At 34.3% G+C, this 20924-nt stretch overlaps 2 protein-coding genes across 2 annotated transcripts in view; one reads left to right on the top strand and one right to left on the bottom strand.

The window, feature by feature from the left end:
* The window catches only part of rab4b (RAB4B, member RAS oncogene family), a 17170-nt gene extending 15087 nt beyond the window's left edge, over positions 1 to 2083 (top strand). The window contains exon 8 of the mRNA XM_059331650.1: positions 1 to 2083. This exon is cut by the window's left edge and continues 799 nt beyond it. The gene's annotated coding sequence lies outside the window, so the exon portion shown is untranslated.
* A 1803-nt stretch (positions 2084 to 3886) lies between these two features.
* On the bottom strand, positions 3887 to 13489 carry ap2s1 (adaptor related protein complex 2 subunit sigma 1). Its single transcript, XM_059331859.1, has 5 exons — positions 13329 to 13489; positions 11897 to 12046; positions 10554 to 10667; positions 7298 to 7357; positions 3887 to 5466 (listed from the first exon to the last, which is right to left on the bottom strand). The coding sequence occupies exons 1-5, from the start codon at positions 13329 to 13331 to the stop codon at positions 5365 to 5367; spliced, it is 429 nt and encodes a 142-aa protein (XP_059187842.1). The 5' UTR covers positions 13332 to 13489; the 3' UTR covers positions 3887 to 5364.
* Between the last annotated feature and the right edge of the window lie 7435 nt (positions 13490 to 20924).

Raw genomic sequence — 20924 nt, 5'->3', positions numbered from 1 at the left:
TTTGGTTTGCATTAAAATGCACTATTATGACATAGAGTATTGGCCTTAGTAATATACTTGATATTGTGGATCTACAGTATATTATTCCTCGTCACCGTACATGTAAACTGTCAAAGGCTATGGTCCAGTCAGGTATAAAGCACAAAAAAAAAGAGGTTTGATCTTTAATTTTACTCCAAAGTTCCCAAAGTGTATATTTTTGCAGCATTTAATTAAAGGGCCGTCCGCATCATGAATGATAACTATAGCTGTGTGAGCAGCCACACTGATGAATGTTGATTAAGCATTTATCTATAATTATTCTTAATGATAGAAATATGAATAACAGGAATAAGAAAACAGCTGTGGTGTCATGCATCTTTCAGAATAATGGATGTGAGAAGAGATAGATGCTCTTAATTTCAATATGTACACTTTATTACAGTTTGTTTTATATTATATAGAGTTTTGATTGGCTGTCAGTGTTTTTATTGTTCATTAAATTGCTCTGAAAGTGATTCCAATGATACCGTTCATCATGGACTTCGCCATCCACTTGAGTAAGAATCATTTTTAAATCAATATATTTATATTTCTTGTTATAGTTACCGTTTTTGGTGTGGACAGCCCTTTATCCCATGGTAAAGCCCCAGTGTCTCTGCTCCTATCCTATCCTAGTGTAAGGTTAAGAAAGGGTCAACATTTTTTTTTAAAACTAACAATGCCTTTGACTCCTCCTGCTTGGCTTTTTTTCTCCATTTTTTTTTTTTTTAAACCTCCCCTTTAATTCACGCTGCACATTCTGTGAAAGGGACGTCACAGGAAACCACAGTTGGTTTTGCTTCAGTGCCATGTTTGGGGAAACTTTCTTGCTGCCCACTCAGTTCCCTCATCGAGGTCTGACACTGATCCACTTGCAAGGTTGTAAGTGCGCCTTGATAAAAGTCAGAATGCTGTTTTTAACCTTCCAAGTCATTTTTTAAAATTCTCTTTGTCGAGCAAAGAAGCAAATCTTCTCCGCTACACAAAATGTCACCGAGTTTGCCAGATGTTTTTTCCTTAGGACAGACCCTGTGGTGCCCCAGAGACAAACAGGGAATTTCCACTCAAACATGGTTTCCTCTTTCCATGCAGCACTGACAACATGGTTTGTGGTGCTGCCCGAGGAGGACAAGGTTGAGAGTTAATACGTTAAAAACATCCCGCCCTGCTGTTGAGTCAAAGGCACTTCTTCTGTCTGAACCACTGAGAGCAGCTCACACTGACCCGAGCCAAGAGGAGATGAAAACAAACTGCCTGCAAAACTTATTTCTCATGTCTTCTCCTCAAGTGTTATATAAGCATATGTCCTCCCAGACAAACCATATGCGTTTAAACCTCAAGTGTGCCAGCACACTGAAGAGAAAAAGATGGCGAGCTGTGTAAACAGGAGAATGTATAGGATATCAAGAGACAGATGGTCAGAAAATATTTACTTTTTCCTGAAATATTGGCATTGTGTGATTTTGTCTCCTTCTGCAAGTGCACTTTTACTTTTGAATTTCCATGTTTTGTTCATATGCTGCAACTATAGAATTGTACATTTTATTTTACTTGAACCGTATACTGTAATAAAGATTTTAATTATAGATGTTATCATTTCTTACTACATAACAACTGAGGTTTTTAATTTGGCTTCCTTTGTTCTGTTCTCTGAGGTGTTAGTTAGTTTATTTCCAGCTGCTGACGTGAGAGGATGTTGACTTCCTGCAGCAACTCTAATCACGCTTCTTCACAAGTCGCCATTTAAAATCAGTTATCATTTAAGTGGTTGAATGCTGTTGAAGCATCAGTTGCAATCCTCTGCATTATTGTACAGTTGATTAATATAGCCATAGGATAAGCGTCAATTTCTCACTTCCTGGATTCTGGATTCAATCATGTGATGAAACGCAATCATACTCAGTTGTTGCTTAGTAATTAATGTTATATAATCATCCCAAAATACTACTGTACATCTCAAGTAACCTATGCTGTAAATAAGATTTGTCTATTGAGGGTGAGTGTTGCTCATTGATTGTAATGAATATGCAATTCCCAGTAAACTGCTTGTTTTTTCAGTTAATCTCTTTCACTTGTTTCCTGGATTTTAATGTTTGTGTCTCTTAGTGACTGTAGCTTCCTGTTAAAGTTTCAGTTTGCATCAGATCCTGAAAAATATGTACAGGTGCATCTAAAAAAATAAGAATATCATAGAAAAGTTTATTTATGTAAGTGATTCAATTCAAAAAGTGGAAATGACTCATTATATAGATCCATTACACACAGAAACATTTCATGTCTTATTTATTTAATTTCTTCTAATTATAATGATTATGGCTTTACATTTAATGAAGACCTAAAATTCAGTGTCTCAAAAAATGTTAATATTACAAATGACCAACTTTAAAAAGTATGTTTTTTTTTTAAATTGCTTTATTGCAGGTTATGAAATTACAAATATTAACAGCTTCATCACATATTCAATTCATCCTGCCACATTTATGCATTTTTTATAAGAGGCAATGCCAAAAGAATAAATAAATAAGATATTCATTTTTAATTGTTTGCTTATTCAATGAATTGTTTAATTGAGGAAAAGAAAGAGAAAGAAGAAAAAGTGTGTTTAATATGGAAATGTTGGCCTCTGAAAAAGATGTCTTCTATATCTATATGCACTCTATACTTGGTTGGGGCTATTTGACTTGAACTAGTGGAAATAGACTTTACCATCATATTCTAATTTACTGAGATGCTCCTGTAAATGATTTCTGAACTCTACTGTGAGCAATAACTTACTACACATCAGTTCTACATGCAGCTGACTTAACAGACCCTGAAATTTAACAATAGAGTCCATGTACGTGATTCATTTTCCTCATCTTTCATTCTTCACTCGACTCATTTCTTTGCGAGGCAGTCAGGATGAGGTTAGGATATCAAGAGGACTCATAAGATGAAGAGTAAATGCCCTCTCTGTCCAATCGTCTGGATTTATGTTGGCGGGTCGATGGAGTAACGGCTAGAGTGGTTTAATGTAGCTCAAGTGGATATATTGACTGATTTATTGATCCTAGATAGGCTGTCATGATGACCTCATAACCAAATTGCATCATTTACTGTGGAAGAGCAGATGTTTCACCACTAGATGGGGCTAAAATACTGGAAAGAAAGCTCTCCAGTTCCTGTATTTAAAGACTATTATTGCACATTCACAGGTCATCCATGAGCTTCAGTCAATACTTTTCTTTTAGTCTTGTTAGTAGTCTAGACAGAATTGTCCAAAAAGTGAAAGTGAGGAGCATTTATGGGTACAAGTCAAGAACCGGCCTACTTTACTTATTTCAAGAGTGCTGAATCCAAAAAAAATGGCTACCAAAAAACTCAAAATTTTGTTTGGGAACCATTATTTTTGGACTCAGCACCCTTGAAATATGTAAAGTAGGCCGGTTCCTGACTTGTACCCATAAATGCTCCTCACTTCTTATAGAAGGCCTTTTTAAAAAAAAATCCGTCTAGACTAAAGAGCTTAAACCAAGATGTTAAGTGAGGGTTTTTACCAGAATTTTTAGGATATTCACTACATATTATACAGGGTTAGTACAAAGTATTTAAGTTTTAAAAATAATTAGTTTTAACCAATGTTTTGAAGGTCAGGAATATGCTTGATTCTCAACTAAGTCTGGTGTTTTCAATTTCAAAATCCCTCAATAAACAATCAAAAAATGTTTTAATGTAGATATGATGATAAAGGCTGCGACAGACTGGAAATGTTTGGTTTAGCTACCTTGAAATTGCTTGAATTTTAGCCGTATGAATCCTGATCTAGTTCATAAATATCAAAATCCCCTTTTCATAGAAATGAATCATCAATTACAAGCAGAAACGGTTGATAATCATGAATCACTTCATCTGTTTATTTGTTTATTATTTACATATAATGGGACGTATTGATGTGGGTATTCAGAGACAGTAATACATACACACACACATCTTCCATCAACAAACTCACACAGGTGGACAAGAAGGGGAGCAGTACATATTTCACAATTGCCAATCATTTAAAAAAAAAAAAAAAAATACAAAAGTTCAACAACAGTAACATTTGAAACCACCTTTGTGACTGGATATGGACAGGTCATTTCCTAAACATTAAAGTCCAGCAATAGGGAAATTGTTAAAAGTGGATTTTTTTTGTTAAAGTTCATGAGGCTTGAAGGAGTAATTTAAAAGCCAATGTATTTATAATATGCCAGCCAAAGGAATTTATCGGTCTTACACAAGTAAATACTCCTCAGATCATATAGAGCAAGAAGCGCTCTTTCTGGAATGCATGTTCACAATATTCAACATACGCAAGATACACGGTATGTACACACCATACGAAGCAAACTTCACAGTACTGCTTTATGTAAAATATACTTTCTACGTCCAGGTCTTTATTCCGTCTGAGTGCGTTTGTGTTTAAGTGTTTTAAATGTGACCAACAAGCACCATTTAATGTAATGAGTTGCATCAGAACGTCTCGATGGTTTGAAATGAAAGCTATGCAGCCACCCGAGCTAACGCTACCTCCGCTGTTTATCTTCATCAGACATAAGGACGTCTGACACAGCGCAGGTCGCCATAACACGCCGTCGAAACGCCTCTCATACCAAGTACACTCCATTCAATTATCAACTTGCTGTGTTGGGTCAATTGCTCTAAAGGGCTTTCTAGTTGTGGTTAGCTTGTACTGTGATCCAGGTACAAAATGAGCAGATGGCGTAACAATGCCACATCACAGACAAGGTCTTCCTCTACATGGATTTATAGAAATGGCTGCAAGGCTCTTTATGCATGGTGCTTGTTAGTTACAGTAGTGCCATTAAATGAAAGTTGAGGTTAATAAAGGAGGAAGAGGAGGAGGAGGAGGAAGGGGGAAAAGAGCAGTGTCACTGGTGGATCCACTGCACAGACTAACTGGTTACTTCATGAAATAATTACTTTCTGCAGCCGCTCGCATTGAAAAAAAGTGGATAGAATATAAAGTTAGATTGTAACTTAGGTGCTATATGAAATGTTAACAAGATGAAATGTTAACATGTTGAAATGTATAGCCTTTTAATACTGGGAGACTTCATTGGGAGTACAACAAACACAGAATATTGTAACATATAGACTGCCGTGACAACACTTCCTTATTACACATCCATATGTAAACAATATTGCGTATTTCTATTTCTAAAAACAGCCCCCTCCTGAAGTTCTGTAAGGAGTGAAGTCTGCTCCGTAGAGGCAGGAAAATGTTTTCCAGAGTGACGGGGAACGGTACAGATACCAGGGCAGCAGATTAGTGGGCAGGTAGGAAGGATGGGGGTCGGGTTTCTACTCGAGCGACTGGAGCATGAGGAGCTGCTTGAGGACCTTCGTCTGACTGGTCTCCCTGATTTCTCCCGCCAGGAACATCTCGTCCACCACGGTGTACACCTTAAAGAGTGGAAGCAGGCAGAGCATTAGAGAGGGAACGTTTGTTGAGAGAAATCAGGTTAAAATGAAGCACAAACGTGACATTATCTTCTTCCCTACATCGGTTTTTGTTTCTTGGATAATTGTCCTTCTATAGGCTGACGAGTCATCATCTTAACATGAGGTCACCGTTACTCAGATCCACCTCCTGTCTCATCACAATGTAAAAATAACTGCTGGGTGACTCAATACAAAAGGTCAGTGTTTAGCCTGATTTACACCAGGCGTGCTGCGTAACGTCTCAGCAGCGTCCTAATTTATTATTATTACAATTATTATATATTTATATATTATATATCATATTATTTTATTTATTTTTATTTTATTTTATATTGTTACTATTTATTATTACATATTATATTATATATTATATACTGTACTATTATTACAATTATATACCGTCTAGTCACTATAGCATTGTTGCCATCATATCATCAGTATAATTATAAGTGTCCTTGTTCTATTTTAGTTTTTTTCTATTGTTGTTTTTATTTATGCTACCATAGTATTTTATTCTATTGTATTTTATTGTAATATATAATATAATCTGTCTGTCTGTCTGTCTGTCTAGCCGTGGATCAATCCCTAACACCAGACAGGAAATCCGACACAGAATCAATGTAATACACTTCCGCCCCCTTTCAAAATAAAACACAATACGCAGTTCATGCAGCCTAAAACTACTTCACATCAACATTATGTTATGACCGAGGGATCGATCAATCAATCAATCAATCAATCAAAGGGTCTCAGAGGATCGGCGACACAGACGACGAGAGACTGATTGTTGAAGTGGAACATCATACAATCATTTATGACATAACATATTGTTTTTATAAGGATAGATGGTCAGATCAACAGATTTTCCACGTCGGAGAAGCAAAGTAAGCTGTTTGTTGTTGTTGTTGTTTACTTTATATACGCAGTTTATCACGGGATCTTGCGGTTTCCTGTACGTTCAGGATTACATCGTGTTCTTGTTATCTCGCGTGTATACGGCTGGCTCGCTACGCTGCCATTATGCTCCCGTTACAGGCCTGGTGGGAATTGACGCCTGACGTCTTTATTTCCAGTATATGGATTATTTCATTCCTTTTCTGAATTAAATCAGATGTTATTGTGCCATAACCAACGACAGCATTCTTCAGAAAGGTAACAAATACAATGAAAACAAGGTATTATGTTTTAAAATGCGTCACTTGTTTGTAAGTAGACTTACTATACACTATATAACTGACTAAATTGAAAGCATTTCAATTACTTTAGTCAAAATCCAAGCACTTTTCAAACCCTGTACACATGAAAAGATTTGGGTTTCCTGGAAAACTGTCTTACACACCGTCAAGTCATCAGCCAACCATAATGTGGTCATCACTACTGAGCTGCAGCACTGTCATCAAAATGTAAATATAGCTGCTGGATGACTAAACACAAAGGTGAATTAACTTAAGATGTGATTGGATGAGTCAGTCTTTTCTCCGAATGGCTGAGTTTGTGGAATAGTTTTGACCTGTGAGCTGCAGCACATCAGTAGATAGAAGTCCCTAGAAGTCCAAGAAGTTCATTTCAGTGTAGCTGGTCCAACGTGGGAGGAGCTTGGTTAAAGTTAAGCTTGTAGGTGGATGTTGAAACACCTCAGGTAATTAGTAAGAACACACGCCGTGGTTGCGAGGGTGGTCAGAGGTGTTTGTTGCTTAGCAATTCCCTCGATTAAAAATAAACAGACTGACGCCAAAGAAATGGAATACCTGAGTAAATAAAGTGGAGAAACAGAACAAATACAGATCCTTACCTTGTAGAAATTGAACACAAGGTCCAATTCACACACGTTGTGGAAATACTCATTCAGCACCTAACAGGAAAAAGAGAGGAGAAAAAAATCAAACCTTTAATTTTATCGGTTTGCAGCAAGATGACCAAACAGTCTCCTGTGAGGAGAGGAAGATGTATGGTAATTCTGAGTCTTAATGTGATGCATTAGTGCAGAAATAAAGTGACGCTGGAGCAGCAGCAGAATCCACTTCACAGCCGATTTCCAATCCCACTATCTAACATATGCCAAATTAAAATTAATGTGCTCCTTGTCCCATCTTGTTTCCACAAGAGCTCATTTTTAAGCAGCGTTATCGTGTCGTTTGCACTGGCAGAACTACTGACCCCTTGTTAAAAATTTGCTAATGTAAATGTTGAAACGAGCACCGGAGCACCGTCCTGCTGTGACCTCCAGCTCAGGCCAGATTGGTTTATAATAACACTAACACGTTGATTAAAAAATACATTCTGCACTGTATTGATTTTAAATTGCTTATTTTTCCTTGAGCCATATAGATAGATAGATAGATATACTTTATTTATCCCAAGCTGGGAAATGACAGTGTAGCAGCAGCATTACACACATAGACAATGACAATGAAATAAAAAGAACAACCTAGGCATACTTCAAGCAATAAAATATAAAAATACAATGAAAATACAATAAAATATAAAGTGTCCAAAGAAGGAGTATGTATTAAGGAGTAGAATAGAATTCCAGTGCAGAATAAATATGAATATACAGTATAAAAATGTTGGTGCTATGAAACAAATAAGGTGCAATAAACAGTGTGCATATGCAACAATAGGCTTAGAAAGTGCAACTTAACACTGTGTTTTGCATTTCAGAATGCATTTGCATGATTCTATTAGAGTCAAACATTACATGAAATGACCTTCAGTCCCATTGGCTCTGGATACAATCTACTGTTTGTCTTAATCAAAAACAAACAGTAGATCTTACCACAAGTTAGCTATTTCAGTTGGTACTTATTTTATTTTATGAAACTGAATATTATTTAAAAAGTTAAAAGCTATTAAACAGCAATTAAGCACAAAAAAACACCAACACTGTTGGGCTCCCTAATGCCTTAACTTCATAACCAAGATTCATAATAAACATAGTTAGTTATGCTGATAAATTCACTGATTTAATACATAATAATCAACTGAGTAGGAGTTCAAATTATGCGTCAACCATATTTAAAAAAACAAAAAGCAACTGTCCCATATGGAGTGTTGGCATGAAGGTCTTTGACGGCAGCATAGTTTTGTCAAACTGTGCATTCAACTTCTGCTTAATAAAGAGGATTATTCAAAAATATATAGATTCTTAATTTCTGTAATTTTTCAGACATTTCTGTCTCTATGTAGCTTTCTGGGTGGTGTAAAAATGTTATGCAGCAAGAATAATAAAAATATTGCCAGACGTTCAGAGCGGTGGAGAAAACCTGTTGTGTTAGTAATGATTGTAAATATTGCTTTCTTTTATTGTTATTAGTTTTTCTTTTCTTTTAAAATGAATAATAGAATTATAATAATTTATTGTAAATATTGCTTTCCTTATCTTGTTATCTTTTTTTCTGATGCTTGCTTTGGCAATATATACATTGTTACGTCATGCCAATAAGGACAATTGAATTGAATTGAATTGAATAGTAAGTATGAACTTTCTATCTTGAATTTATGGTGCTTGAAAAACTCTGGGACAGACACAAATCCAGCATGATAATATCTCATCCTTCATTCTGAATACAGTGTACCAGGGTGGGAAGAAATGATATGCTGCAGTTACATGAAGGACAAATTATGACAGACGCAGTAATCGATACAGGGTGATGTTTCCGGCGTTTCAGGTCACGCTGCTATTGAAAGTAGCACTGCAAGTCTAATTTTTCATCAGAACCACTTTGTTGTAGCTCTTTTATTCGCTCCTAATAAAACTCTATTTAGAATCCTTTAATTAGGTTACTGCTTGAAGGAAACATTTAATCTATGAACTGAAGTAATTAGACAGTCAGACTTAAACATACTATGACTATTCTTTGTTTATTGCCAGATTATTTTACTATTTGTTTTACTATTTTTAAAATAGTAAAAACCAAAAACACCCAGATTTAATTATTGTTATATCTTCTGTCACGCAACACCTGAAACCGTTATTGCTCCATTAGCACATTATGGACCAATCTGAGCACTGACATGGTGCAACTGTGTATAGGAGTTTATACAGTTGCTGACATGAATATCATTAGGAGACTGCAAAGTTTTTTAACCCATTGAAGCTGGAAAGCGTTTACGTCGTTGTAGTATTTGTATAAGCTCTCAAATACTTTTTGAATTTCATTTCTATCTGCTACAGAGGCTGAAAAATCTATTATTTAGTAGAAGAGTTCACACTTTTTTTTCCAGAATTTTTCCAGAATTTCCAGAAAATTAGAGGCTTATTTTAAAATCACCCAGCGGTTTATCAGGCCTCAATGGGTTAACTGACCAAAATGCTTGAACATTGTAAAAATATTAACTCCCAAACCTGAAATGACTGCATCATCACCAAAGCTATTTCACTGTTTGTGTAATGACTGTGCAGTGACAGTTGCTATCAGACTCAGTTTGTAATTAGTGATCAATTTGTTATTTTATTGCTGAAGGCTTATTTCCAGCATCACGTGACCTAGCATTATCTAACGCTGGACAAAGTCAATAATGACACGCCCTGAACATTAAAATGTAGAAAGAATTTAATTCTGCGTTAACCCATTGAAGCCTGGAAAGCGGATACGTCGTTTTGTAGTATTTGTATAAGCTCTCAAATACCTTTTTGAATTTCATTTCTATCTGCTACAGAGGCTGAAAAATCTATTATTTAGTAGAAGAGTTGACACTTTTTTTCCCAGAATTTTTCCAGAATTTACAGAAAATTAGAGGCTTATTTTAAAATCGCCCGGCGATTTTTCAGGCCTCAATGGGTTAAACTGTGACTCATTTGTTGATAATCCATACTCTGTTGCAAAAAAACCTTTATGTGCTGCTTATCCCAGCGATTGTGATATTACATTGCACTAAATGTCTTCTGACTGCAGTCAGGTTTGATATTAAGGAGCTGCAAGAAAGCAGAGTGGAGGAATTTTGAAGGAAATCATTAACAGACATTCCTGAAAACAATCAGACCAGAGAAGTAAATCATCATAGTTCACTTACTGAGTCTATATATCATGTGTAGTGTGTGCCGTTACCTCTACAAAGTTATGGATTCCCTCGAGGTATGCCAAGTTGTTATCGGTCACGTCCACGCAAATACAGAAGTAGAGACCAGCATAACGCCTGTAAATGATCTTGAAGTTCCTGAACTGTGAGAAGAAGAAAGAAAAAGCCACTTAATAACTATGTTTCTCATGTTATGACAACAGCAGCTTTGCTTGCACTTAAGCTTACAAACTTTAAAAGGTAAAACACACAAGAGTACATTTCTAATAACTCTGGGACAAAATGCATGATAAAACAGATCAACAGATCAGGTTTCCACCAACTGGTTGTAAAGGTTCTTTTTTCTTTCTTAACCCATAAGAACCCAGACCCAGTTATCCTTAAAGGAAAATTATAGGGGATATACCACAGACCAAGTGGACCACATAGAACACATTTATGATGTTTAAAAAAAAAAATGCTACCCCTAAATGTCAAAGATGTGATGTGACATATAGCCTACGTTACATTGGGCGTTTATGGTATTTATGTTTCTGATATTTCTTATATTAAAATAAAAAACTAGACACATTTTCTGCTTACAGAAACACAAATTTGCCTTTTTTCTTTAGCATCTCCACAACCTATATCATAATTGTGACATTAATAGTGCTGTTTAACAACAAATTATTGTTCAGATTTGTTTTTAAGTAACAAAATAACATTTTTGTTTGCATCTCCATAACATATATCAAAATTGTGACTTTAATTTGTTCAGGAAATATGGTCAGAACAAGTTAAATGCAAAACAGGTCACCCTATTAATGGATTAGAATTGTTAAATGGTTTTTAACTTAGCCTTGTAACAAAAATAAGCTTTTTGAAATGAGCTACTTTTTCACTTTTCTGTTCCCAGTCACAGCCACATTTTGGAGAAGTCACTTCCTGTCACAGTCACATGACCACCTCACCAGGGTGTTGAGTATGTGTCTCTTAGGGATTTAATGAGTTAATGTGAAGCATAAAGCTGAATATGGGAGATTCTAGAAGATTTAACGTGTTTGTTACACCCGTGTCACCATAGGTTCTTATGGGTTAAATTGCTTAAGAAATTGTGAAACCTGACTTCTTCCTGATTTCTTGAAGTAGCTCGTGGAAAATGCTTATAACGTGGAACACACAAGACTCACCCAATTATTTTACTGTGAAGTAGCCACAACAGAGGTTTATAATGACAGCATGGTTTCAGTCATTACACTGTGGTTCTATATAGGACCACATAGGATTTAGTGGGAAAAAACGTTCTGGTTCACATGAACAAAATAACATGTTAGAGAACCACCCAGAAAAAAACTAAATACATGCATTTGTATGATGATGACTAATCCCATACCTCCACAAAGTTGGTGTGCTTGGCGTCCCTGACAGTGACCACAGCATGAACTTCCTCAATCAACTTCTGTTTCTCATCATCATCAAACTGCATGTACCATTTGGCCAGTCGTGTCTTTCCTGCTCGGTTCTGGATGAGTATGAAGCGGATCTATGTGACAAAATTTAAAAAAAAACAGATTACAACAGGAATAGTCTATAAAACACCTGGTATAGGTGTTTAAGAGATTTCAGACAGACAATGCACAGATCAGACACCACTACTTAATGCTGCTTTGTGGTTATTGGTGGTCAGTCTTTCACAAATTACCGTTAAAAGTTATACATATCGTGAACAGTTTTTGTTGACTCCTTCTTTCTATCTACTTAATCATGCTTCAGACAATTTCTCAGGCATGGACACCAAATCTCTGTTGATAAATCTTTTGGGTTTTTTTTATGTATGTGCTCTTCGTTTACCTGTCTCCTGTCGTCTTTTTATTTGCTAACTTATTTTATGTAAAAAATAGAAACATATAGCGCAACATTCTGTTAGTTTGGGGTGGGACTTATTTTGTTTTGTGCTTTGTTGTCTGAATTGTTTTTGTTTGTGCTTATAAAATTGAAAAAAAAAAAAAAATATATATATATGCATATACATATGCTATATAGATATATAGATAGATAGATTATTATTATTATTATTATTATTATTATTATTATTATAACAAATATCTTCCCATAATTTAGTTGAGAAAGGGCAAGACCAAAATAAATGAAAAACATCTTCAGGGTGTCTGGATATCTAGCAGTAAATTAAGTGTAACAGCTATATATATAGATGTATAGATCTAGATATATAGCTATATCTGAATATCTAGCAGCAAATTACTTGTAACAGGTATATATCTATATCTATATATTGATATAGATATATAGCTATATCTGGATATCTAGCAGTAAATGAACTGTAACAGCTATATATCTATATCTATATATATATTGATATAGATGTATAGCTATATCTGGATATCTAGCAGCAAATTACTTGTAACAGCTATATATCTATATATATATATATAGATATAGATGTATAGCTATGTCTGGATATCTAGCAGTAAATTAGCTGTAACAGCTTTAGATAATACTGGTAGCGTTAGCAGAAGCTAAACCACACCCATTTATTTTGACAAGATGATTGTGTAAGAGCTTAGATCCAGTCAAAATGATAATCAGGATATCTATGTGAGCTAATTACTGATCGATCGTTGTGATAAAACGTCGTGACTTCAGATTTGTAAGTTAGCTAGCTAACAAACTAGCTAGCTAGCTACCGTTTTCTACTGGCTGAATGAAGAGGTTATCCAGCTAACTCTCAAATGCTAACAAGCTAGCAGTAATGCGCTACTATAATGAGAAGAAAACACAATAATGTTCATCTGTGACATATTTACCATTTTCGTCTCCTAGATAAGGACCTAAAGCGGCTCCAGAGTAGCACGTTCCTGAATTATTATGCTGCGATTTTGCATAAATACATCAGTAATTTCTTCGACCGCTCGTCCGCTATCCTTCCCGGGCTAACAGGAAGTGCAAAACTACGCTAACTTGCGTTGCATTGTGGGGGATGTTGTTTTCATCGGCACATTGACAGGCAATGGAAGGTTATAAGGCACTACAAGAACCAGCGTCCCTCCATCTTTGGATCACATGAGAAGCTAAAGGGCCGTCGCTGATATTGTCTGGAGTAAAAAAAATATTAATATATATTATATATTATCATAAATAAATAAAATAAAATTAAATAAATAAATAAATAAATAAAAATAAAAATAAAAATAAAAATAAAAATATAAATAAATAAATAAATAAATAAATAAATAAATAAATAAATAAATAAATAAATAAAAATAAAAATAAAAATTGTCTGGAGTAAAATAAATGTTGAACACAGAATTTACCCATCTAAAGTTTTTTTTTTTTTTTTTTTTTTACAACGATTTAAGAAAGACAAGTAAGTAAGGACTTAAACTGCTCTTTCTGTGAAGGACACCCTGAAGATGTTTTTCATTTATTTTGGTCTTGCCCTTTCTCAACTAAATTATGGGAAGATATTTGTTATAATAATAATAATAATAATAATAATAATAATAATAATAATAATACATTTTATTTGTAAAGCACTTTTCATACAGAAATCTCAAAGCGCTACAGAAACGCTACAGCGCTACAGAAACCAGAAACAAACAAACAAAAAGACAAAGAGAAAACTCATTAAAATCAGCAGTAGATCAAAAATACTCAGGTAATAAAGTACATTATTAAGAGATTAAGGTGCAGAGACAATAATAAAAACATCTAGGGACAACCTTAAAAATGCCTCCCTGAACAAAAAAGTTTTAAGCCCTTTTTTAAAGGTGTCCACAGACTGTTACCTGATTTCTTTTTCGATTGAACCTCATTTGTCCCTGTGCTTTGAACATATACTGTTTGGTTTCACTGACTTAACTTTTGCAAAGAAAAACAATACTATATCATCAATCTCATGATACAGTTAGCCAAATGGCATATCCATAAATGTCGTTACGTTAATCAAAAACCTCTCTTTCTTGTCTTTGAAAATGAAACCAAACAATATATTCAGTCTGTTAAGAAATCTACCAACATGAAAGCTATAAAAACTTTGAATTTATGTACACTTTACAATGTTTTTGTATGAAAGCTTGCCTCTGTATTGTTGAAACCCCTGATGGTGTTTTGTTGGTGTATTGTCTTGTATTGCACCATGTTGTTTTAATAAAGTTTCAAAAATAAATGAATAAATGATTCTTGTTTCTAAATAATAACTTCAACAAACTATAATTATAAGTAAGGATGACAAGCATTAAAAACATTTGAATGCAACACTTATTATCAGTCAGTCAGACTTATCACACAAGTTTTAATAAAACTGAAGGTTTTATTTAAATTAGATATAATATACTACCAGATTGTTAAGCTTAAGTATCGATATTTTTTTGTATATGAAGGAAAAAAAGTATGTCATACCACAGTATTTGTATCATATCAAGTGTAAAATGTTTGCCATCTTTGTTTTTGAACTTTTGAAAAAAACACATTATTGTGTTTGAGTGGGTGGTGGATTAGTGTCTGTGGTCATCTGTGGTGACTCACCTTTCATCCACAATGCAGAATGAAACAGTTGCAATAGTGTTATATATATATACATACACTACTGGTCAAAAGTTTTAGAACACACCAACTTTTCCAGAATTTAATTGAAAATGATGCAGTTTATGTCTCAGTGTACTCTGAAATTAATGCACATTTGCAACATTTTAAATTCTCTATTGAGCATGATAGTGTTTTGAAATTTAAAAAAAAGATTCAAAATCACATTTTATGTTGGACTAAAGGACTAAAAACAGACACAAAATGACCAAAAAAAGACACAAAATGACAAAAAAAGACACCAAAAGACACAAAATGACTAAAAAAAGACACAAAATGACCAAAAAAAGACACAAAATGACTAAAAAAAGACACAAAATGACCAAAAAAAGACACAAAATGACTTTCCAAGACATGAAAAGAATTTAAAAAATGGACAAAATAGCCCAAGACTCCATAGAGTTAAGTTGTAAACCCACTTCTTGTTCCCTGAAAAAAGGCCTACTTGTATAATTCTGAAATGTACATTATATTTTACCTTTTTTTATTTACCTCTGGCAGTTCACCACTTACCTTTGTACCCTTTCAAGCTGTTCATTTGACTTGAACTGCTTGATTTTCAATAAAAAACTGGAAAAATTGGAGTGTTCTAAAACTTTTGACCGGTAGTGTATATATATATATATATATATATATATATATATATATATATATATATATATATATATATATTTCCACCCTCTTGAGGTTATATCATTTGTGGTTGTTTTCTGCAGAGTCAGGGCTCAAAGTTTGTTTACTGGCCTGGTTGGGCAGTCTTCCCCTGCACAACACGGCCCAGACAGCTTGGACAGGCCGCCTCGCTGCGTGTTCTGGGCGTTTAGGGAGTCAGAGGGGGGGATGGGGGGGGGGGGACTATGATTGTCAAGGATTGCACAACTGTGAGTGAAGGAATGTGCTTGCCCTTGGGACCCAGAAATATTTCAGCTGCAAATACAGAGAGAGGTTGATAGAGAAAACATCAAATTAAAGGGAAAACCAACCAGTGAGTAAATGATAAATGTGGAGTTTTTCCCTCTGTTTGCAGCTGTGTTTTGATTGTGGCGTGTGTGCAGAGTAATAAAAGCACAATAAATGTGGTGCTTTTTTATATGAGAATTAAAGAGCACAAATAGCATCACATGTCATAATTTTAATAGCTAAATGAGCAAAAGTTTTATGATAGGGTCCGACCCATGTGGAAAAAGCAGCGTTGGGAGAGAGGGATGTAAAACATAGGCAGATTAATCAACAGAAACTTTGACCCCTGCTAATCTTCCTCTGTGTGATTGGGGTCATGCAAATATTGCTGAGAACACAGTGACTAATATGATTGGAGAGAAGCTTGTGGACTTATTCAAACGGGGGGCAGTGCACCTTGAACCCTGCCTGACTGTGTATTTAATGGTGGGTCACATTTCAAGCTGTCAAAGCACACAGAGCACTTTATACATGATCATTTTACAACTCATGGAGGAATAATACAACTTCTAAGCTTACAAATGATTATTTCTTATGTTTTGGTTTTGCTATTTAACAGCCCAGGAGGCTGAATATTGTACCAGCTTTCACCTTGACATGATGTCTGTATTGTTTCCAGGGTGCAGTGTTTCAGTCTTAAATGTCATCTGAACTGTCCAATTCAATTTCAAGATCAATAAATTGAGTTTAACAGCCCTATGAAGCATTTGTTTTCATATCAGACTGAGTTCACATTGCATAGGAAGTTCAAGGAACAACTATAAGCAGTGGTGGGATGTAACTAAGTACATTTGCTCAAGTACTAATAATAATAATAATGCATTTTATTTATAGGCGCCTTTCAGGACTCTCAAGGTCACCTTACAATAAACAATTAAAAACAAAACAATAATAATAAAGACAACAATGACAGTAATAATAAACAATAAACAACACTGAAACAATACAGAGAAAAAGTACTGTACTTAAGTACAATTTTGAGGTACTTTTACTTTACTTGAGTATTTCCCTTCACATTTGTAACTTTATACTTCTACTTCACTACATTTTAAGGGCAAATATTGTACTTTTTACTCCACTACATTTAGCTGACAGCTTTAGTTACTTTTCAGGTTGAGATTTGACATAAAAAACATAATCAATGTAAAATGATTATGCATGTTCATAACTAAAACCACATAAAATTATATTAAATACATAAAATGAGTCCTACCTTGACAGCAGTAAAATGCTGCTTATTTAAATGCATTAATAATAATAATAATTTAATAATATATTTAGAATATATAAAACTATCTGAGTGGGTCCATTCTACATAACAACTACTTTTACTTTTGATACTTGAAGTACATTTTGATGCTGATACTTTTGTACTTTTACTTCAGTAAGTTTTGAATGAAGGACTTTTACTTGTAGTGGAGTCATTTCACAGTGTGGTATTAGTACTTTTACTTAAGTAAAGGATCTGAGTACTTCTTCCACCACTGACTATAAGGTAGAGAAGGATTCCCAAAAGGATGCAAAACACTGAACATCTGCTTGAGCTGTTGGTCCAGGCAGTATTTTACAACATTGCAGACATTTCTCCAATTATATGGAAGCAGTGGTGGTTCTACACAGGGGCCTCCAGGGGCCACTGCCCCTGTGAAGAAGCCCTTGGCCCCTGCTGTGGCCCCTGTGTCAAATTCATAATAAAATGATCAATTTATAATGATGAATGACAGAACAATTCTTACCTATTTTCTGTTCAAACAATATCTCATTGTACACAAAAGGAACCCAGAATGTGTACATTGTATAATAGTTTAATTGTGCAATAAAAGCTTGTTTATATATATATATATATATATATATATATATATATACTTTTTTTATTTTTTATTTTGAAAGTACAGTACAGTGAGAATGATCTATATATATATATATATATATATATATATATATATATATATATATATATATATATATATATATATATATATATATAGATCATTCTCACTGTACTGTACTTTCAAAATAAAAAAAGTAATGGCGCACAAAAATGAGAAATGTCATTGTTGCACAAAAATAGTTGTTATTGTTGGTAAGTCTCAATGTATTTGTATCTTCCAAATATACTTAAATTAGATTTTTAAATAAGCTAAAATAAAGGTTTTGAATGCTTAAATATCATCTTTGCCGTTTTTTAATGGGCCCCTCTGATTAAACACTGGCCCCCACAGTAGAACTGGTCTAGAACCGCCACTGTATGGAAGGAGTTGCTTTTTTTTCTGAGAAAAAACATCTTAAGACCTTCAATGTTTTTATTATGCCGTGGCTCAAGTCATCAAAGCACTGACAACTTCACTGCAAGTCTTTTACTGAGAGGACTCTGGCCCCAGCACTAGGACTAACCTAGGAGATGATGGATTTTCTCTGGAAAGGTATTAAATATTTTTCCTCTGTGCTGCTCCATACGGTATTAGGTAGGATTCCTCGGGTGAATGCTTTACAAATCTATTACTGGTTATGTAGCCACGGAACATTAAAATCTGTTAGAGGATGACAAATGTTTGAGTTTGTACAGGGAAACCGGGATCAGTTGTGAAAGGAAGTGATGTGTGAGACACAGGGCCAAGAGGGCAAATGGACCAAAATAAAGTCAATTAATTACAGTCATGATGACATGTTGTTTCTATGGCTCGGAAACTGTGTCGCAATAGAATGTACTAGAATGAAGAAAAATGCTTTGATCACATGAAATTTGAAACGGGGGGAACTATTCAGTTAATTTATTTGAAATGTGTATACCATGGGTCTCAAACTCGCGGCCCTCGTCGATATTTTGTGGCCCCCACCTTGATATGAAAGTTTAATGTGAGTTTTATATGAATGCCACTTTACTGTGTTGTGTGTGGAAGGTCCCTTTTATTACTTTTTTTTGGGTAATTTTGTCTTTTTTAATAATTGTGTTTCTTTTTTGGTAATTGTGTGTCTTTTTTAAATAATTTTGTGACTTTTTTTAGCAATTTTTTTTTTTTTGTCATTTTGTGTCTTTTTGGTCACTTTGTGTATTTTTTGGGTCATTTTGTGTATTTTTTTGGGTCATTTTGTGTATTTTTTTGGTCATTTTGTGTCTTTTTAACGTAATTTTTTAACGCAATGTAGTGTTTTTTCAGTCATTTTGTCTTTTTTTGTAATTTTGTGTCTTTTTTTGGTCATTTTGATACTGCCTCCAGCGGCCCCCAGGTAATTTGAGTTTGAGATCCCTGGTGTATACAATTGTTCATAGGCACAAAACAGAATCCTCAAACATTGTGTACTTATGTAATCATCAGTGGTGACAGAAGTTATACCTTTATTTAAAAATATAACAATACAAGTCAAAGATCATTAGCTCCATTTACTGAAGTAGAAATACATATGCATTTAGAGTAAATATCAAGAGTAAAAGTAACTAGTAACCTAAAGACTTAAAGACTGAGACGTGATCTATGCGAGATGGAAAATTTGTATTATATATGAATGGAAAATTAACCTAGCAGCTGGTTTCCCTCCCCTATCTTTACCTTTACCTCTTTTTGATGCTACAATAAGACAATTCATAAAGGAGAGTGAATGTGATGTAGATGTCAAAGCTGGCAACAATGCAATTTATGTAAAACATGACAAATTGATGTATGAAATGCGTTATATTGCATAAGTTTTCCATATGCGTTGAATGTATATGCTGATTAAAGTGACAAAAACAAAACAAAACAATGAACAAGAAGAAGACAATTTTTAAAAAAAAGTACATTTCCAATGAAGTCGAGTGAAAGCAGAAAGTAAAAGAAGAAGGAGAACCTTAAAAGGACAGTCCACCTCAAAATAAAAAATACATTTTTTTTATTTGACCTCTTTTGGTGTTGGACATATCTGAAGTAACCGGGTCATGGTTGTTGGAGAGAGACATTGGTGTTGGATTTTCCTTTTTCTGTTTTTGCTAAGTGGTATATATTTCCATTATATTCACTACAGCAGGTAAGAAGAAAAATATATAAGCCTATATTTTGGCTTTGGGGAAGAACTGTCCCTCTAAAATGTAGTTGTAGTGCAGTAGCCTGCTCACATTTGCGATCATTCTTAGAAAATGTTTTTTTGTCTATGAGTAGCCTATATTATGGTTTCCTCATTTATAGATAGATAGATAGATAGATAGATAGATAGATAGATAGATAGATAGATAGATAGATAGATAGATAGATATACTTTATTTATCCCAAGCTGGGAAATTACAGTGTAGCAGCAGCATTACACACAGAGACAATGACAACACAATTAAATAAAAAGAACAACCTAGGCATACTTCAAGCAATAAAATATAAAAATACAATAAAATACAATAAACTACAATAAAAATATGTAAAAATAAAGTGTCTAAAGAAGGAGTATGTATTAAGGAGTAGAATTCCAGTGCAGAATAAATATGAATATACAGTATAAAAATGTTGGTGCCTTCATTGCACAGTGTGCATTAAAAGAAAAAAAAAAAAAACCTACTCAATTAGTTTGTCCATTGATAATTATTTATTACATGTCTGTATGATTGAATCATAGTGTTGAATAAATGTTTACTTGAAACTACAAAAAAGTATCCAGACAGAAATGTTCTTTTGCATTTTCCGGCTTTTAGGATAATGTATAATGTATTTTTTTATTATGTTTATGACAGGTGATTTAAACATTAAAAAACATCTAATAGTCACGTTTAAATCTCTTCATAAACAGTGTGCGTGTGTGTTGTAATTGTGTCCATGAACCGCTGGGCGAGACTCTCTCTCTCTCTCTCTCTCTCTCTCTCTCTCTCTCTCTCTCTGTTCTGTGAATAGGAGGGGAGA

This window comes from Centropristis striata, chromosome 4 (genome assembly GCF_030273125.1).
Source record: "Centropristis striata isolate RG_2023a ecotype Rhode Island chromosome 4, C.striata_1.0, whole genome shotgun sequence".
Classification (NCBI taxonomy): domain Eukaryota; kingdom Metazoa; phylum Chordata; class Actinopteri; order Perciformes; family Serranidae; genus Centropristis; species Centropristis striata.
Note: the sequence above shows the minus strand (reverse complement) of the source record. Positions and strands in the feature narration are given on the sequence as shown.

What these genes read in the sequence shown, in the direction of transcription:
- ap2s1 (XM_059331859.1), bottom strand. An exon ending in GAATCCATAACTTTGTAGAG is followed by an intron (nt 7,358 to 10,553) that starts GTAACGGCACAC and finishes TTTTCCTGTTAG; the next exon opens with GTGCTGAATGAGTATTTCCA. An exon ending in TTGTGTTCAATTTCTACAAG is followed by an intron (nt 5,467 to 7,297) that starts GTAAGGATCTGT and finishes CCACTCTTTAAG; the next exon opens with GTGTACACCGTGGTGGACGA.